Below are 19,306 nucleotides of genomic sequence, written 5' to 3'. Positions count from 1 at the left end.
AAAAGTTCATCAACACATTTGGCATTAGTAGTATTTATTCCTTCATTATCAAGTAAGCATAGATTTATTTTTTTTTCTAGTTATACATGCATCTTTATCACGGAAGTTACATAATTCAAAAGTCTGCTTTTCCCCAGAAAAAATCTACAAACCTTATAAAATACAAATTTAACCATAATGTAGCTATGACCCATTGCTTTTTACACGGTGTTTATCATATAATAAACTAACGAAGCCCGCGAAGACATAGATCAGTACCCAGGTTAACGGTTGTGCTGGTACAGCCTCTGCCCGTGTGAACGCTGACCCTTAGCGTAACCCCCGCTCTGCGCAGCGCCGCCCGTTGGCACGGGACCCCGGCGACGCGCACTGAACGGCCGGCTCCTTACCGAGGGTAAGGATTTTCTTCTTCTACCGGTCAGTCTTTGATTGCTGCAGAAATAAGTTACCAGCGTTCCCAAGCACAATAACTTCCTCTGAGGTGATCGGGCTAATGTAATTAAAATTAAGAGAAGTGAGAGAGGCTTTGCTAACAGGGATCTAACTGCACGTTAAAGCGTTGTTTAATGGAAGGGAACGCATCCTGTCACCAATAACGGTACTTCCTGGAACTCAGTATTATGAAAAATGCAGGTTTTTGCATCAGTACAAATCCCACCCAGAAAGTTATGACAGTTAAGCTTTTATTTAATCTACAAAATGCTGACTGAAGCCCCGGCATGATATGTTTACTATCCATGTTTCCAAGATTAAGACACAACAATCAAAGCTGACGGAAGGATGCCGCTGGAGGTTTTTAATACAGCTATTCAGGGAAAACGTGCCAGTCGGTTTCAAACGTTGCAAAAATCACGTACGCTTCACTAGAACAGGACCAATCCAGAACATCATCGTAGGAACTTGACCACTCCACTCTATTATAAAAATGACCTGAAAGATTGTACAAAGTCCTTGGCTTGCAATAGGGACTTGGTTAGGAATACAAGTGCACTCACAATGACACTGACTTACGCTTGTCATCACAACTTAGATACCGCTGTGGCAGGGGAAAAAAAAACCAACTTACTGCTTGGTTGAAAAGAAAGCCTTGGAGACTAACTGACTTGCAAGAAATTTTGTAAAATAGAGCAACAGAAAGAATATAAAAGATCAGCTCTTGCTGTTAGACTAGACAATCTCTCTACTAAATTCACTAAGCAGAGGCAGGTTTGCTTTCTCTGTGTGAGTTATTTCTGAAATAACAAGAGACTACATCATAACTTAATTTTCTCCACTGGTTTCTCCTAAATTCTGTGCAACTAATTAATTGGAATTTACCTTAAACATGCGCAGTCAAATTTACTTCTTTATATCGAAGTACGTACATTGTATCTTCATAAATAGCTTCAGGATTTTCAGGCCTGGGTTTACATCCATATAAAGATGAAATCTGACAGCACTGTAGAGGGGGAACGTTCCTTAACTCTTAATATTTACTGTTAGACAGTTAAGTGTCTCGATGCCATTTCAAACCTCAGCAGATTGAGGGAGTAACAGACTATCAAATGCAAATCACTTCACGCCACCCGCTCTTAACCAGTTCTCTATGGCAAAGTGGTTTTTGACTCTTAACTTGTCCTCTGATTTAGACTTGGAGAAGTCTGTAACGGCCAGAGAGGAGTGCCGGGTGTTATCTAGAACGCAATAAAATGCGTATGCATAAGCACACTTTATATATTTTGATATTCATGCGATTACATACATAAAGAATGGTGCAGCTTGAAGCAACTGACGCAAGGCTTGGTCTGCAGTGTGTAAATCTACACAGCGTAGCAAACTTAATATCCCCTGCCGAAGGGAAAAATGTGAAGGTAACTAACTGTGAGGCTGCAGTTAGCAAGGTAGAGAGCTACTCCTCAGCAAGGCGGCTGAGTCGGTACCTATGCAAAGGCACTTTGAAATCATGTACTTGAACGAATATTTTCAGGAGTGTCTGAAGCAAACTACAGCTTCAGCTGGAAGTGCGTGCAAGACCAGTCTGCAAGGAAAAGGCAATAGGAAATATTAAATTACAGGGGAGGAAACCAACCTGTAATTTACTTAGAATAATAAAATGCTCAGGTGGTGAAATCCTACCGCAGTGGTTCCCAGGAGAACACGAGGTGTTGATATTAAAGTCATACTCTCAAGGAAAATACTAAGCACTCTAATTTTTTTATAATTAACAAAAATGTTTTCCAATGAAGTAGTTCTAAACCTGATAGGAAAAAGGGTACCAAAGAGTTGTTTATTCTGGGGAGGAGGGCATGCATAAAACCTCAGCCGTTGTTTTTTTGCCTTGAGGTGGCTCTGACTACAGAGAAGCAGAAGGCGGCAATCCTGCCCCCGCTAACTCGCCGCACCGTTCCGGTCTGACTGCCTCCTCTCCCCTGCCCGCCACTTGCTCTTGCAGCTTCCCTCGCTCTCCCAGCTGCTTCTACATCTTTCTTTGCTCATTTTACACCAGTGAAATGCCCCTAAACAAGCAAAAAACCCCCCATTTCATTCATGCCTGGCAGTCTGTTTTCCTTAACCATTCTCTTCATTCATTTCCCCTTTTTTTAGCAGTTAGGATGAGACTCATCCAACACAAAAGAAATGCACTTCACTCCCATGCCGTCCGTTTTAGAAAACTACATTTAATGACATAGATGGCCTGAAAAGCAAATGGAATAATTCCAATCAGCTATTCTTAAATCTGAGAACTCCCATCTGACAGGAAAGTCATCTGCCAACTTTCTTTCTCCTGCTTTCTTCCTCATCTTTGCAGAGTTATGTCTGAAACAGTAATGGTAGGTTTCAAGAAAAAAAATAGGGTAGTTCAATTTTCTGCCCTTTCTTCAGTAAGGCTGATGCAGAACAGGTACCAATCAGCGCTGCTTTTTGCTGAGGCGGCTGATCCCCTCACTGTTCCCTAGGAGCCTGGGCCGGTGCAGCTGGCGTGGCTAACGCGTTCATCGGCCCCGCTCCGAGGGCTGGGGGAGGAGATGCTAGGGGCTGGAGACCACTGAGTGCATCGTCTTCCTGTGCTGTTTCAAAATGACTTCGTCTTCAGCACGTACTTGAGGAAGACACAGTAGCCTTAAGCTATGCGGTCATATTATTTGACAGAAAACAGAAGTATCAGTAAGTAAAAACAAACAGAAAACCAAGAGAAAGAAACATGAACTGGAACGATTTGCAGAGACAACCTGGCTGCCGTGCAACTATCTGTGAGCCTAGATTTAGGCACAAAAAGGTAAAAAAAAAAAGGATTTGCTGCCTCTCTGTACATTTTTGTTGGCAAGAATAAAATGGTCTCTTGTGGGTGAGAGATGAGAATAGAAGCCTGTACATGAAATAAAAATGCCACCCTCTTTTAGAAAAAAGCCGCAGATTTGCGTGGTCCATGTGACAGCGTGCTAGCCAAATTTGGCCACAGGGCAATGCCGTTTGGCCTGACTGGGCAACAGCAAAAGCAGGTATTTCTGCAAATGTCTGGCTACTCTGGGGATGAGTAGTGTCCTGGAAGAGGAGCTGCTAACTCGGGAAGGGCAGCCGGGGGCTCTCTGCTGCTCAGCCCCCCCCTCACCTCCGCTCCGACGGCAGGAGCTGCCGCCCCTCCCCAGGCCGGTGCCAGTACCCCCAGCCCCCAGGGCTGCTCCAGCCCCTGCGGCAGCGGCAGCGGGCGCAGTTGGTGCTGCCTGGGCGCTGCTCCCCTGCTGCGGCAGGGCCTGAGGGGCAGGAGCAGCCAGCGCCGGGGCGCAGCCAGCGCCGGGGCGCGCGACGCCGCTCCTCCTGCCAGCGGCCGCCCGCGCCTCCACACTGAGCAGCTCCGGCTACGAAGGGCTGGGCCATCGCCAGCTGAGGGGGAGATGCTCTGAGAATGGCTTCGTTCCTGACCACCAGAAATGCCCTGCAGTGAACCCTAAAACACTCCTACCTGTTAGACTGTAACTCGGAGCACAAGCACCTCCTCCTCTTTCTACATTTCCTGTTATGTTCATGCCACTGTTAGAGAGATGATAGCTTCTGTTCCACTGGATTTTACTATTTATAGTAATTAGTGCAAAAATAAATATTTCTCTTCAAACAAGTTTTCTCTTCTGGATCAAAAGGTGAACGCGCATTTAGTACTATACAAAATAAATATTACACAGGGTACAGAACACGGAGTTCAGGTTACAAGCTGTAAACAGACACTGCTTTGAAAAACACTTTATGGGGTTGACTCTAGGATGTAGGATTAGCATAGTCCCCTACTTCAGAGCTAGTAACTTCTGCTTGCAAAATTAAGTTCCATAAAAAGACTTAAAGAGCCTCAACTCATTTTCAGTAAATGTAGTGTACTGGTGGCAAGGCATTTACGTATTCCGAAGATTTTTCAAATGACGGAATTCAAGATGTTCCTGCAACTCTTAAGCACGTTTTATAAAAAGTGAACTCTAGGGCTTACAGCTTTTTATTACGCATACTGGGGAAAAACCAAGAACGTGGCACTTGTGCTACCAGAATATATACACTATTCTTATCACTCGATAAGGAATGCTTTGTACATTCCTCGTGCAGCAAAGCGCAACGGCGGCTCATCAGCTCTTACCTAGGTCCGACAGTATTTTTTTTCTCCTGTTGAAAGAAGTCTTTCAGCGTTACATTCACCAAAAAAATCGAGACAGTATCATACAGTGCAATATGAAACAAAACCGACCTTTCTGCCTAGAACTATTGCACATCTCACTGATGTTAATGAGGATTTTTCCTTCTAAATCTAAGCACAGCTGTGTGCAACAAATCCGGTAAAGCTTAGCACCGCCTTACTTGGACATCCACTTTTATTTCCAGCAAGGTGCTCTCCGTACTGCAGTGTAAAGAACAGATTTCAGTGTACTGCTGAAGTCCAATGAGAGTTTTAAGAAGTTTTGCTTCAAGAGCAGTCAATTGCACAGAGAAGTAAGGGAGAAAAAACCCCCGTTTTTTTCCATACTGCAGAGAAGCCTTGAGAAAACACGATTTTGTACTAAACATGGTAGCATCACCATGCTTCACCTGGCATACAGAAGAGAAACTATACCGACATGAAAATGGAAATCGCTTAATGAGAAAGAAAAATCAAGGCATAATAGGGTCTACATATTGTGAAGCCTTTTATAGAATACAACAGACCCTCCACCTACATTCCACTTCTTGCAGAACCGGTGCCATTTCACCAGATAGATACAGCCATGATTCCAAGGTTAATAAAGTAGGCAACCTTAGGCTTCAGATTCCCTCTTCTTCTTCCCATCTTCTCCTAAATCACTGTCTTCCGACTGGCTGCTGCTCAGGACGACAAACTGTCCTTCTCCACTGCTCTGGTTCGATCTGCTGGAAGCAGCTATCAACCGGCTTTGCTCCTCTAAGTCCTAATTTGAGAAGGGGGGGTTGGGAAAGCAGAAAAAGGGATGTTAACTTTAAAGCCGCCTACAATTGAAACAGAACACTATTATGATGATTTATAAACTGTCTTTTAGTGCTATCCCCGGACAGCTTTCTGTACAGAGGGAAGCAAAAGATGGACTAGGAGACCCAAACGCTTCCATTTCAGCAGCTGGCATTACCAGAACAGCCAATGGGTGCACACGCTTGAAGCCATAACCCACCGAGGCGGCAGGGCAGAGCGAGCGTCTGCAGCCCCCTCCCCTGTGGCACTGGCCCCTCCTCAGCAAATGCAACCAGTCTGGGCCCTCGAGCGCTGCTCTCTACTACTCCTGCAGAGAGGCTGTGTGGTTTATCACCTCCTGGGAAGAGCTCTTTTTAAAAACTACTATACAAAATTATACAAAATCTGCACAGGAAATACTTGTAATAATTAACTTAATTCCATTATGGTCTATGAAGTGGTACTAAAGAACGCGATGGTGGAGCTTGGAGTACAAAAGTAAGTAGAAAGAAAAAAAAAGAATGTTAAGGAATAATGATGAAATATACCTTTTCGATTTGTTTTTGTTTATTCAGTTCTTTTTGTTGTTTCTCTTTGACTCTATCTATTTCTTTTTGCTTTTCTGATGCTTTTCGATCCTAGAGGGCAAAAATGTAAATAAGGTAAATAACAACAGCCTGAGATGTCTGATACGCTACCCATTTATGTGAGTTTGCTCAAAACTGCTAGACCACTGTTTTGATGATTCTTCTTTTAAAGGACTGGTCTGTTCGGTAAAGGTGGCAAGCCAAATCCTATCCTGAACACTGTTCCACAGTAGGCATTGGTCAAAGTCCTTTTATCTCAGGTTTAAATTCTAGAAAACAAATCCCTTACGCGGTATTTCTGCATCTATAGGCATCTTGCAGAATATCTTCTGTTACACATGTGGAAAATACTCTCTCCCTTCCGTTCACAAGTATCCCTTGCCCCAGAAAGATTCTTACCAGTTCTGCATGGAAAGCTATCTGTTTTGCCAGTCCCACAGAGTCACAAATCTAAACACAAAACAGATTGGAAATAATCAAGACGACTCTAATAAAAATGCCTTCATAATTAAGCCAGATTCCCAAATTAGATACGAGAGCAAATTAAAGCACTTGCAGGCGCTTAGACTGTCAGGTTTAACTCTTTGGCGGTACATAAACAAAATACTCTCCCACAGAAATCCCTTAGGCAGCTTCAGTGGATCTAATATCTCAGAGTCCACGTCAGTTCAGAACTGGTACAAGTATAACCATCACCGATACCTTTTCCCCTTCATTATTTGATTCAAATATATAGCAGACGGAAGTTTGGCGGCTCTCAACTCTCCCTCCGGAAGTTCTAAGCACAAATCCGAAAAGGCGCTTATTCTCCTGGTGCGTAGCGTACAAGACTACATTGGGCAAAGGAAACTGCCAAAAAGGATCAGATAGGGAGAGATTAAAACTGGTTCCAAGTAGTCGCTATATGAGGTTTCAGTACACGGCACATTAATTACTTCACTGTTGTAAATGCACAACCACACCAGAAGTTACAACCTGACCAAACATGTAATTACGAAACACAACCAGTAGATTAGAAGGCAAGGAGTAAATTATTCAAAAGATAGGAAAACCTCTAAAAACACGCTCCACGTAAGAAAAGGGGACCACGTTTGCAATGCGGTTCAGTCATTTTTCTAAATGTGAATACGCTCCTTTTTTTATTTTCTTTAAAGAGACATCACTCATACAATGACATTTGTGACTGAGGGTTCAGTATTTGGTCCCAGGTAAAGGCACTACTTCTCCAAAATCTTTGCTGCAGTTAAGTTCAGCTCCCCTGAATTAGGTAAGCAAGGAAAAAAGAAAAAAACAAAAACAAAACCAAAACCAAAACGAACAAACCACATACCCTCATTATTTTGTTACAATAAAACTATTTTGCATTCTCAGTCCTGAAAGAAGGTGGACTTAGAAATCTCAACTGTACCTTTTTAAGACTCGCCAAAGGGTAAGTTTTTAAATGCTGAAGGCCCGACTGCAACTGTTACAAACGGACAGGACGAGTTTTCCCTGCCCTTGCGTGCGCGCGCTTGGAATACTGGCCAGGCGCGCAGCTGGGAAGCGTCCCCTGCAAAAGCTTACAGCCTTGGGGCAGTTTTCAACTTAATGCCACAAAGGTAAAGAAAGAAAAAAAGCACTACTTGAAATATCAAGACATTTTTACAGGCTTAGGATTTCCTTGTATGGAAAAGAAAACAGTTCAGAGCCCCTGAAAAACGGAATGGTTTTAAAAGATGACCCAAAGAAATTAAATGACAGACCATAAATTGTGCATAAAGAAAAGGGCGAGGGGGGACACAGTTTTGAAATGTGAAAAATAAAGACTGCTATTACTGAAGAATTAAGCTGGCCTTATTCGATATCCAAAGAAGAATTCCACTTATTCCTTTCAAGTGCATTTTTTATAAAGAATTTGGAAAAAACCAAAACCAAACAAACACCACCAACAACAAAACGAAACCAGGAACGGCACAACACTCTCAATGCAATTATGCATTAAAAACCAAAAACCCAAACACAACAGAAAAACCCCAAACCCCAAGCAAACCCTTTGGGACTTCAGAACTAATTTGACTCCAACCTTCATGTTACCTCTCTACTAACAATATAAATGCTTATAATCGAACATGTTAAAATGTAATATTCTGTTTTCCTAAGATTTTACCCTGTCGGCTTGGTGGTGGCGGGAGTTTCGAAAGCCTGTCCGACCTACTGAAATCACTCCCCTTGCGCCTGCTTCCCTAGCGTTTGTCTGTCTGATTTTAAATGTATGCATTGGTCTCCTAATTCCAGTGGAAATTTGTCTGGAAATCTCATGCCATCAGTGATTTTTGCTGACATCTAATAATTATTTTTAAAGCAGAAGAATTACGTTGCTGGGTACTTAACTTAAAATGTAAAGTTACTTACTCGTAGTCTTGTAACTTGTGTCTGTGGATCAATTAACCTAAAAATTTGTTTTTAAAAACAAACCAGAAAGTAAATTTTACCAAAATGAAAGAAGATCATTCTGTAAATTACCATCAGTAGAAGTCAGGAAGCAAACTTACTTTAAGCAGTCACAAGTGACCAATAAATGTGATTCTGTCATCCTGAAAATGTTGTGGATGGCGCGAGCCGCTAGTATTTGACGCATCGTTTCATAAACGACATCTGGACTTTCATCAGACTTCACCTCCATGGAGCCAAGAAATCGTACAATAAATAACTGATGAAGAATCGAATCTAAGACAAAGAAAAGTATTGAAAAGTGAACTTCGTTTTGGGTTTTCGTTCAAAACCGAAGATGGACTGCAGTCAGGAAACCTCCAAACTTCTAGAAACTTGGAACGAGAAAGCTCATACTTAGGAATTAGAGGTAAATTACTAACAGCAAGTCGCACATCATTTGCTTTCATGAATACAAAAGATGGAATGAATTATTTTTAAAACAGACTTTCAGGCAGCAGCCCGATTTAACTCTTGTTACACATTGCTAATGCGACTAAGCATTCTAAAACTGGTGTTGAATTAGAAGAGAGAAGCTACAGATGAGAATAGGAAAATAATTTTCAAATTCTATTTTTTATTTTGCATTGAAATAAAATTTTTGCTTTACCTTCTGTTTCAGATTTTGAGCCTCCAGATTCACCAAAAGGATTTGTGCGTCTATTAAAAAATGAAAACATTAAACCAGGAGTCAGATTGGAAGAACCATTAATGAGTAATGTAGCAGTCTCATGCTGCATCAAATAAGAACACGTAATGATTTCACAGACTTGTAATCCGGAGGATCGTAAGGACAAGCAATTTAATCAGGAGTTAGACATAAATTGCTATACTTGAGGGCTCAAATGATGGGAAAAATACTATTGCTGCCCAAGAGTTTTGCTCACGCAGTATTTTTTAATATCTGAATTAAGCCCGAGACAAGACCTTGTTACTACTGGAAAAGGTGTAGTTTTAGGGGATGAACTTTCACAGACCAGCTTCAGGAAGCACGGCCAAAAGCTAGGCCTTTCAGTACTCCGCAGGAGCACCACACTTCTCATCGCTGTCTCAAGTCGTTGAATTACTTGCTGAAGAGAAGTCACTGGTTTTGTTTCAAAGGCAGCTTTCTGAAAACATCACTGGGGTTTTACTCCTAGAGGGTCAAGAGAAATGTGGCTATTTCTGGCTCTCAAAGACAGAATTGCTATCGGTTACAACGAAAAGTGAAAATACTCTAGGCTTCCAAGTCTACATTTTTCAAAAGCAGTAAAGCACTGCTGAAAAGAGTATGGGAAATGGGAAAATTTTATTTAAAACTTCCGAAGAGGAAAAAAACCCTTTCTCTTTGGCTAACTGGTAGCTGAGAAACTATTGTCAAGGGTTCAATAAACTTCAAATTAGGTTTTATAGGGGAGTAATGAAGGTGGCACCTCTCAGTAGTGCTCTAAAAGCAAATTTCAGAACTAAGAGAAAAAAAAGTCAGTCTCTTGTTCAGTTAGATGTCCTACTGATGCCAGTTTCATTGTATCAGTGAAATCTTTTAACTAAGAGATGTCTAGTTTGAAGGGATAAAACTGTTCTAGATTGAACTCGGAAGTCAAGACTGCCTTGCTCCCATGTTTGTATAACGTGGACCCCATCCACAATCGCCCCATTACACGTTGGCCTGCGTAAATACGCTAAAGGGAAGTTCTTTCCATTAGCATCCTTTATTGCTCAAGCTTTTCTTGTCATTTAAGATTAGACAGGAACGGTAAATGCGAAATCTCACAGGATCTCTCAGAAGGCAACAATAAAATTTAAATATATGTCATCAGATTCAGAAACTAAGGAAAGTCTTTTTTTTGGATAATTAATCCTTCTAAAGTAGCATGTTGCCTCTCTGCACAAACACTGCAGTTCTTTATTGACAGTGATGGTTTCCTGAAAATACCGAGCACAACTCTATATCATTTCTCCTATGAAAAATATGATTTTCTAGAATGGAATTATAACTGATGACATGAATTTAGCTGAAGTATTAACCCTTCCACTTCCTGGAATACAGTTCAAGTCTGTTTTAAATCAATATGTTCTAAAGGATCTAGTTAGCCAACTGATTCTCCCGCTATACCAAACAACAACAAAAAAACCTGCCCAAAATAGTTGAATATATAAAATTTTAACTCTTACGTATCTGTGAGGTGCAACTGGAAGTTCAAATACTTTTCTACAGGGCAGGGGGATACAACACATTGTTGTGACTAGAGGCACGTACGTTAGTGTTCAGCTTTCGGGGGTTTTTTGTTGTTGTGAAGAGCAGCTGGATCTGCAAATATGTTTTCTTCATATCTGAACTCTGTACATGTAGTTCCAGAAATGCAGTGCAGATTTACAGGTTTTTATTATTCTTTTTGAATGGGAAGTTTACAAAAAAAACAAGTAGGAGAAAATGTTTTTAGCTTTTGGGAAGAGCTCTTAGACAATTTGAACTTGTCTGTCTATGAGATTACTCTAGAAGCCTAGATCATTTTCACTCACCTTTCAGGTTAAGAAGAGTGTCATCGTATGCCATCATCACCTGGAGGCAGGGCTACCAAATTTCTCTTGAGTTTCCAAGAGGAAATAACCCAAGCTGCTGGGTGAGCAAGCAATAGGAAAGGAAAATACTTTGTGAAACCAAAGGATTAAAATAAATCAAGAAATAAAAGCATTAGCCGTTAAAGCAAGAAAAGCTCCTGCTAAATAGAAAACTACACCCTGAATCTAGTGCATGTAATTGAGCCATTTTTTTACAACTCCATTTAACAATTAAAAATATTGATTTGCTTTGCTGGCCACTGCAAATTTTGTGACATGAGTAGGGGCAAAGGCAGTGTGTATTTGGAGCTGCAGCCTAAACATGGTTTTCTCGTTTGGTTGGTTGGTTTTAAATTAATAACATTAACTTTAGGGATTTTTTTCCTTCTCTCTACATTTCCTACCTGCCTGACTGCCCGGAAGATTTTGCTTGACCAGGCAGATCTTCGCTAACTGGAGAGATTATGTCAAATTGTATGGGAGTGTCCGGGGCAACAAGTGAATCCAAGGAAAGTGCCGATAAAGCTGCTGATTCAGATCCCAGTGACCCTGTGCTGCTAGTCCGAGCTGCAGGAGGACGAGATTGTCTGAAACAAAACAAAAAATACAAATGAAGATACCTTAGGTTCAGGTTTGTTGATAATAAATTAAAGCACATGGGAGACCAATACAATATTCCAACACTTGGACATAAAACAAAACAAAAGCTAAAAACCTGAGGAAGATCAGCGTATAGTAAACAAAAATGGAGTCTACGTTCCTAGTCAAATTTCAATAAGTTACTACCTGCATTAATAATTGCATCAGATTGGATTGTATTTCATATGTGATTATATGTTGATGTTAAAACAATCCGAGGTCTGCTTCCAGGAGCTGGACGCATTAAGAAAAATCCCATTTTGAATTCATACAACAAACCAGACATATGATGCAACCAACAAAACTGTCTGGTCAGCTGAAATCTGGATTACTCGTAACAATGGAAGCTAAACAACGCTAAAAAGGTGAGTTCAAGAAATTTCCCTCCAGCCTATCAAAGATTTAGTTCTGAACATAGAAAGTTTTGTTGTTTGGGTTTTTTGTTGTTTGTTTTTTTTTTTCCTGGAACTTTATCCAGGATTCCCTTTATAGATGTGCTCTTCAAATGACCTACAGTTTATTAACTTACACAGCTGGCCGCATGCTCTCATGCCTCTGCTGAAAGGAAGGAGACGGAGTAACAGCCTCCAGAGCTGACTGATTTACACGTGCAGCAATTTCCTGCAATAGAGAGATGGGAAAAAATAACTGAAAGCCTTTTCCTCAAAATAAGCTTTAAGATTTTAGTTTTATTTATATGCAATTGATAGAAGCTATAAACTCAACCCTTTGTGAGAATCTTACATTACTAAGTTTTCACTAACATAGGTGTAGTATTGTCTTCTAACTTGTAACACATTTCCTGCTGTTCACTTTCTAAATTCAAACGAATGCACTCGCCTTATAATACTGCAAATGCTAATAAAAGCCAGCAACAGAGCAAAGTCCCAATGATAAGTCTGACAAAATAAGCAAATGTAGCCAGGACGAAAAAGAAAAATCTCATTTGAGAAATGCAGTCCTCAGCGACGAAAAACCAGGAAGATTCAAAAGTCTGCACCTGAGATTTGGGAACACTTAAATGTTTCTGAAAAACCAAGACATGAACAACTACCATGTAAGCACTGCGTAACAATGTTATTCCAGCAAATAACGGCCCAGTTGCAGTTGAAGAATTCCATTTTAACCTTTTGTTGAAATCACCGATTCTGAAGTATCGGTATTTAATGTTGATGGCTTCACTTCATGGCGTAAAGCCAATAATGAAAGTCCTTGAGGAAAGAGGATTTTTGGAGATGGAAGGTGCAGCAGACAAAACATTTTGTGTGGGCGTGTGACTCAGAAAACGCGAATGACTGTAAAGCCATTGGGAAGTGAGGAGAGGCCCTAAGCTCCAGGCATAAACGCACACCCCTTCGCTGCTGTAAAGGAGCCGCACCTGTTAATGCCAGGATTAAACAGCAGCTCAGCTGTACATTCATCAGAACACGTGCTCTAGGTAACTCAGCTTGCACTAAACCCACCTGGTTTCCCATCTGTATGGTTAACTTAGACAGCCAGCCAGGTACTTGTGGTCTCTCCAAAGTTATATTTAGTTCCTAAACCAAAAACTGCCAGGACACACTTTCCATTTCACCTTGATCTTCCAGATCGTTTGTCAAGGGCCTTGTGTGACAAAGCTGAACGCTGGATTCCCGTGTTACTCAACGGGCCGCCTGTTGAGGGCTGTATCTACAGTTCTCAGCTCTGGTGGTCACTGGAAAGTTTCCTTTCCAATAACCTGTTTCGGGCCTCAGCAGGGACATCAAGGAGTACAGTTTCACTTTCAACACACATTATATATAGATAAATGCTCTGTTATAAAACAACAGATTTTGTTGGACGAAGTCCCCTAATTTAGCAAGTAAAAATCACTATGCAAGTCTCTATCCATATGAATTTACTATATAACTATAAATGAAACCCATATAACTGACATTAATTTACTTACCCAAATTCTTTACGTGAAACAATCAATCAATTTCTAACTCTTCAAAGGGCAAATAACTTCAATGAACTGAAAATAGGTCTTTCCTACAAAATTGCTATGCTCATCTAATTCCTAAGATCGTCAGTTCCCTCTAGGAGAAATTGAATGCATCCATCCAAATATGTGTCCTATTAATTTGTAACAAAGTATCATGTACAAAGTACAAACACAGGGTCTTGAAGATGTCAAAGTTATACCAAATACAGAAGTCACATATTTTTAATGCTTTCTATATAACCACTTAGATGAAGGAGACAACGGCCTGTATGCTTTCATACCATGAAAAGCTTATCATTAGACATGCAGGCAGCACTCAGCTTAATTCTGTGCTATGCAAGTAGATCCAGTTCATCTCTTTTTCATTTTGTGCATATCTACATCTTAAGATATTACGGATACTATAAATTTTAGTAAAGTTACCTCAGGATTTTCACTTAGATATATCTGTTTAGATATGTTGTTTATGGTGCATATCCACTGAAAAAGAGAGGGAAAAAAAGAAAAAAGTTAATTTTTCATAGTTTTTTAACAAACTTGATTAAATACCCGAGTTGGCTGGCTTCAGCACTTTTCCGCTTTCTCTGTAACTTCAGGAAGCCAAGCCAGTATTCTGCTTGTCATTAAATTCACCATTATCTGCATACTGCACCTTACAATATCAGGTTTTTACTTGAAAAAGTTATTTTAGTCACACTGAAGATGAAAAGTAAAGCAAGCTTAAATCACGACTATAAGGAGTCAAAAAAAAAAAAAAAAAATCAGGATTCTCTGTACTCCGTTACTCTGTGACAGCAGATGACATTGTTTCCTCAAGATCTTATAGAGATTCCATCTGCCTTTTATGGAATTTGCCCATTTCTTGCATCTGTAAGCCAGAATCTATTTTCTCCCTCTGCGATGGAAAACCATCTGCTCCTGCTCCGTGCTTTTTAACTTCTCTCTGAAGGAGAAAACTAACTGGATTATATGCAAACTACCAGTGCTGTCCTGCTGAACCCCAGCTTGTTGTTAGGGCTGTCACCTGAGCTGTCTAAGAGAGAGCACAGCAGCTGCAGCCCAGAAAATCACACATCTGAGCGCTAAAGCTGACTATAAACTCCCTTCCTCTGGCGAGGCCTCGGAGGGCAAATGTGTCAGAGTTAGGCTACTGGACAATCTCAACCGAGCAAATGACCCAGGGCCGACCGGACACAGCCCAGCTAAAAACCTTAGAAATAGCACAAAAGGTCTTTGTATATCGATGTAACAGTGAAGATTGCAGAGGAATTTGAATCCAGGCTGTCAGTACCATATTTTCTATATTTCCTTATCTAAGGATGAGTTAAAAGTTCACTGCTTACCACCTAGAGAACATAAAATGAGCGTTCCAACTATTATTACCAATGTGTTCCTTCTGTGCAACAGAAAATCACTGGACTCCATGCAAACCTCCTATAAGCTTACCTCTTCATAATCTTTTTTACTCTCTGCCTGTAAGATTGAAGACCTGAAAGAGGAGAACGGAAAAGACAATTTTGTCTATTTAAAATGCCTCAGAAGTACATTCAGACAGGAAACTCCCATTTTCATGTTTGTACGTTGCACAACAAATTAAGAAAGGCTAAAGATTCCATGTACGTGCCAAGTGCGGCCAACATTTAATTGAGGGGAAAAAAAAAAATTATGTTTTCATTTCAATTGAAAAATAGAAAAGGAACAAAATTCTAATCATGCCCATGTAATACTTAAGCACTCACAAAATGTAATAGTACACCATTGTAAACTGATTATGGTAATTTTATTCTGAAATACCACTCAGCTACATTATAGAGCTGATAAACTAAAAAAACCCCAGACATTGCGACGTTAAGACGACATCCCAGATTTTGCTTCTGAATACCCCCAAAATCTATCGAGCTGTCATCTGGCCAAAGGCAGACCATCTTTCTTTTCTTAATTAGTGAGTCCAGTATTACTTAGAGGTAACAGTAATGTAAGAATACTTACTTTTTACCATCAAAAGATGTGATCTGGAAACAGTACCGTCTGTCTTCGCAGTCCACAGCCATTACAGAACAATTGTCTATATCCATGACGAGTCCCCCAGCTACGTCGCCTCTTGCCTGGCTCATCAAATTTCCACCTTGAGTGAAGTAAAACTGTCGGTCCCAACTGGAAGATACCAGCCCTGTCTTACTAAAAGATAAAAAGAGGTTCTTAGTTAGTAGATTAGGAGTTCAGCTGAGCTGTATGAATTAGAAAAAAAAATAAAATTACTTGGAACAAACCATCTGGGCGCTAAGAAAACTTTTTTCCCCGTTTAATGTTTTCAGTTAGCTTTACAGCTAAATTAGTCTCTTTCCATCTGCTGGTTTTTTCATTCTAAACCCACTGCTGAGCAATGAATACATAAAATAGTTGCTTTCTTAGATTATGTGAAACTTAATTTAGAATAAAAAGGCGTAAGTACTTCAGTTTTGATGATCAGCTCTTACAGTATTGCTTTACACAATATGCATATTCCAATTATATGTATTAGCAGCGTAACTGGTAAGACCTCTGAACTCTGCACTTACATTGTTAAGACTAAGTTTTGAAGAACTTTGTGTTAAGCATTAGCTTGGTCATGTAAGATACCTCAATTTTCCAAGTATTTTGTACCAAAATTTTCCTTAGCGCATGTTGTTGGGGTTTTGTTGTTGTTCCCCGCCCCCCAGAATAAGAGAAGAGGAACAATCTGAAACCAAAAGGTCAGTAACACTTGCAGTTTAGCCTCCCTTTTTGTTCCGACACTCTCTTCGGTATTAATTGCTGCAATTGTGTTCTACTACAGAAATTCATGCCTCATTCAGTATGTGACTCTAACTGTTGTTGTAATCTACATTTTTAAAAAAATTCCTTGGAGCTTATGATATAAATTACAGAAAAAAATCTGAGTGTTATAACTTATTTTTAGTAACTATAAAAATCAGCTGCTAGACTTTAATAACTACAGGAACAGCTCCCTCCAGCGGACAGAAGACTATGAAATTGAGAAGGCTGTTGAAAGTGCATTTCGGGTACAGAGAACATTTTGCCTTGTATCTCTCAAGCTTGCCCTATTTTATTAGTAACTTGAACCCCAAAGCTTTAGTGGACACTCATATAACCATCCTGATAGCTGCAATCTTGTTGTTTTCCAGTTACGATCCAGTGAAATTACACTCTCCTAAACTTTAATTTTTCTTTTTGATGTGAAAATTCAGGCAAAAAGAGAATAAAATCAGGATAACTATGCTTTGCACCTGAACGACACTATGTCAGCGTAACAATGAAATGAATACCAATTAAGTGACGGAGTCCAAAGAAAGAAACAGAATCGCTCCTATGTGACTTACTCAACTAAGTACGTAAAATCAGCATAGCTAGCTTCAAAAAAATATTGCATACTTTTTTAGTTTTCCTTTCTCAAAATGAAATATGCTGGAATTTTTAAGTAACAAGTTAGTCTTACTTTCTTGCATTGAGATAGCCAGCTTTCCGCGTCAGATTTCTATGAACAGGAAATTTCATGGTATCAGGATCAGGCAAATACAGCGGATCACTAGCTACTTCCAGGTCCTCTATCGTTTGTTGCATGTTTTCCACTTCACACTCCATTTCCCTGCGAACACTAAGGTAAATAACGTGTTACGAACAAAGATAATTTATTAATAAGTAGAAACAGAAAAAATAATTGCCTTGATAATAGTTCAAAATTCAATAAAGACAACTTACTTCTGTACACTTGTGCCAATATTGGTCAAAAAATCTTCCAATTGCTCAGTAAGATTTTCTGAACCCATTTTAAAAAAACTTATCTTTAAAAAAAAAGAGGAGGAAAAGGGAGAATTTAGTCATTAATAAAACGACAGTAACAATTAACAGAGTAAACCATAGGAGGTTCAAGTTTCTCAGACAACTCTGGTTTTGTCCCTCATTCCCACCAACGGAGCAGAATGCATGGTTTTGTCTGCGAGCGAAGGCTGATGCCGACCCTGCAGCGGGGTTTCGCTGCGACAAGAGGAACTGCAGTCGCCTGGAGGAAATACAGAAACGCGCAGGAAAGAAACGAGGTTTCGCCTTGGTGATCCCAAGGCCTCCCTGTACTTTTTCAAGCCCACCACTTCGGTAACTGTTGTGTTACGGGCGGAGGCATTTGGGGGCACAGGAGAGGGGAAACCTGTGAGAGCCTGTCTGGGGCCATGCCCTCACTGCGGACCCTGCCGAGGGGAACCGACAACGTGTATCTTAAAGACAGCGCACTCCATGTTGCATGTCCAGAAAAACTGCCACACCTAAACTGAGTTTAGCCATACGAAGTCTCAGAACAGGACGCCACGGGGCACGGCCCTGCCCTTCCCATTCTTAGATGCAACAAAAACCTGCACCCAAACAACAGGGTGCCCTACCTGCTTTGTTACAGACAATATTTAGAGCTTAGTTCTTAAATACAAGCTGCAAAGTTTCAAAAAGAAGCAAGAGTTCTTCTTGGACTCGGAAAGCTTTCAGACAGTAACTGCAAGTTAATTCCTACTCGGGACACTGTGGCAGTGCCAGATGCTGGAAAGTTTGGGTTTGGGTTGTTTTTTTGGTTTTTTTTTGTTTGTTTGTTTGGTTTGTTTGTTTGTTTTTTGTTTGTTTGTTTTAAAAACCCTACTGACAACATACTTCTGAAAGTACAAATTAAGTCTCTTCAAAGAACTTTTTTTATACTTGTATTTCCTATTGCACCCATTCTCAAATAAACCAATCATGAACTCATTTATATTAAACAAACACAAGCCAGGATGATTTTTAGCATTCCAGTTCTTCCACACCCTTGATTGAAAACAGGAGCGATGTGAATTTGATGATTATCTCACCTCAGAATAGCTGCCACAGGAAAGAGTTTAACAGTCTCCAAGTTACCTTCTAGGAAGGTACGCTTCCATGTGGACTTGCACGCGCGCAAGTTTTAATCAGCTATTCCCATCAGTGATGCAGTAGAAAAAAGTACCCGGCAATGAAAATTCAGGCAGCGCATTAAATTTAGCCCTCTGGGTTTTGGGGTAGAATTAGGCCTTTATATTTGTAACCCAGACTTTCCTAAAAGATTCTCCGATGGGAGTGAGAGCACGTCATGATGAGATTCATATACTGAGTGGGAAATGCCTAGTTGTAGTTACTGACAGTGCTGATGGCAGCAGCTACGACAGCTGCGGCGATGAGGATGGGGTACATCTTTTCCTCCATTTGCTTCCTTGGATTGCAGAAGAGGTCTTGCAACGGATTTCACTACATCAACCTTCACAAAGTACTTTTACGTCTTCTTTCAGACCTACAGCTTTCAGAGTCTGAAATTACCTGAGCTTGCATGTATCCTAGCAAGGGTTCTAGCATAGCAATTTTCTTTTTGTACTGAAGAGTGTTTAGTGCACAGAAATAATGCATCATAGTCTGATGCTGTTTTTTCCTGGAAGTATATACATCTTCTGTAACTTCAGCCTTGATCTAAAGAGACACAGACAGGGGAGGGGAAAAAGGAATGTTTGAGACTTGGTATGCATCACACGCCTTCTGGACAGCTTCACAGTCAGCATGGAAAAAAACCACAGTAACGTTCCACCCTCTATCATCAGCAATTGCGTATTTTACCCTACAATTCCGCTTCTCTAACTTATACATTAGACACATTAACAACAACTA

General features: G+C 40.4%; 1 protein-coding gene across 6 annotated transcripts in view; it reads right to left on the bottom strand.

Moving 5' to 3' along the window:
• The window catches only part of APPL1 (adaptor protein, phosphotyrosine interacting with PH domain and leucine zipper 1), a 31,108-nt gene that overhangs the window by 111 nt on the left and 11,691 nt on the right, over positions 1-19,306 (bottom strand). For 3 of the 6 annotated variants that reach the window (XM_082322214.1, XM_082322215.1, XM_082322218.1), the window contains 15 exons: positions 18,965-19,111; positions 17,357-17,439; positions 17,094-17,252; positions 15,608-15,796; positions 15,065-15,107; positions 14,042-14,098; positions 12,182-12,273; positions 11,418-11,600; positions 9,083-9,132; positions 8,535-8,709; positions 8,395-8,431; positions 6,706-6,852; positions 6,403-6,453; positions 5,965-6,054; positions 30-5,399 (listed from right to left, as the gene is read on the bottom strand). In XM_082322214.1, coding sequence (XP_082178340.1) covers positions 5,250-5,399; positions 5,965-6,054; positions 6,403-6,453; positions 6,706-6,852; positions 8,395-8,431; positions 8,535-8,709; positions 9,083-9,132; positions 11,418-11,600; positions 12,182-12,273; positions 14,042-14,098; positions 15,065-15,107; positions 15,608-15,796; positions 17,094-17,252; positions 17,357-17,439; positions 18,965-19,111 — 1,653 coding nt within the window. In that variant the 3' untranslated portion in view covers positions 30-5,249. Of the gene's footprint in view, positions 1-29; positions 5,400-5,964; positions 6,055-6,402; positions 6,454-6,705; positions 6,853-8,394; positions 8,432-8,534; positions 8,710-9,082; positions 9,133-11,417; positions 11,601-12,181; positions 12,274-14,041; positions 14,099-15,064; positions 15,108-15,607; positions 15,797-17,093; positions 17,253-17,356; positions 17,440-18,964; positions 19,112-19,306 lie in introns of those variants that run through there. The other 3 variants (XR_014229226.1, XM_082322217.1, XM_082322216.1) reach the window with 3 other exon arrangements.

Source organism: Platalea leucorodia, assembly GCF_965183815.1.
Source record: "Platalea leucorodia genome assembly, chromosome: 9".
In the NCBI taxonomy this organism is placed as follows: Eukaryota; Metazoa; Chordata; class Aves; order Pelecaniformes; family Threskiornithidae; genus Platalea; species Platalea leucorodia.
The sequence above is the reverse complement of the archived record's forward strand: the minus strand, read 5'-3'. Positions and strand labels throughout refer to the sequence as shown.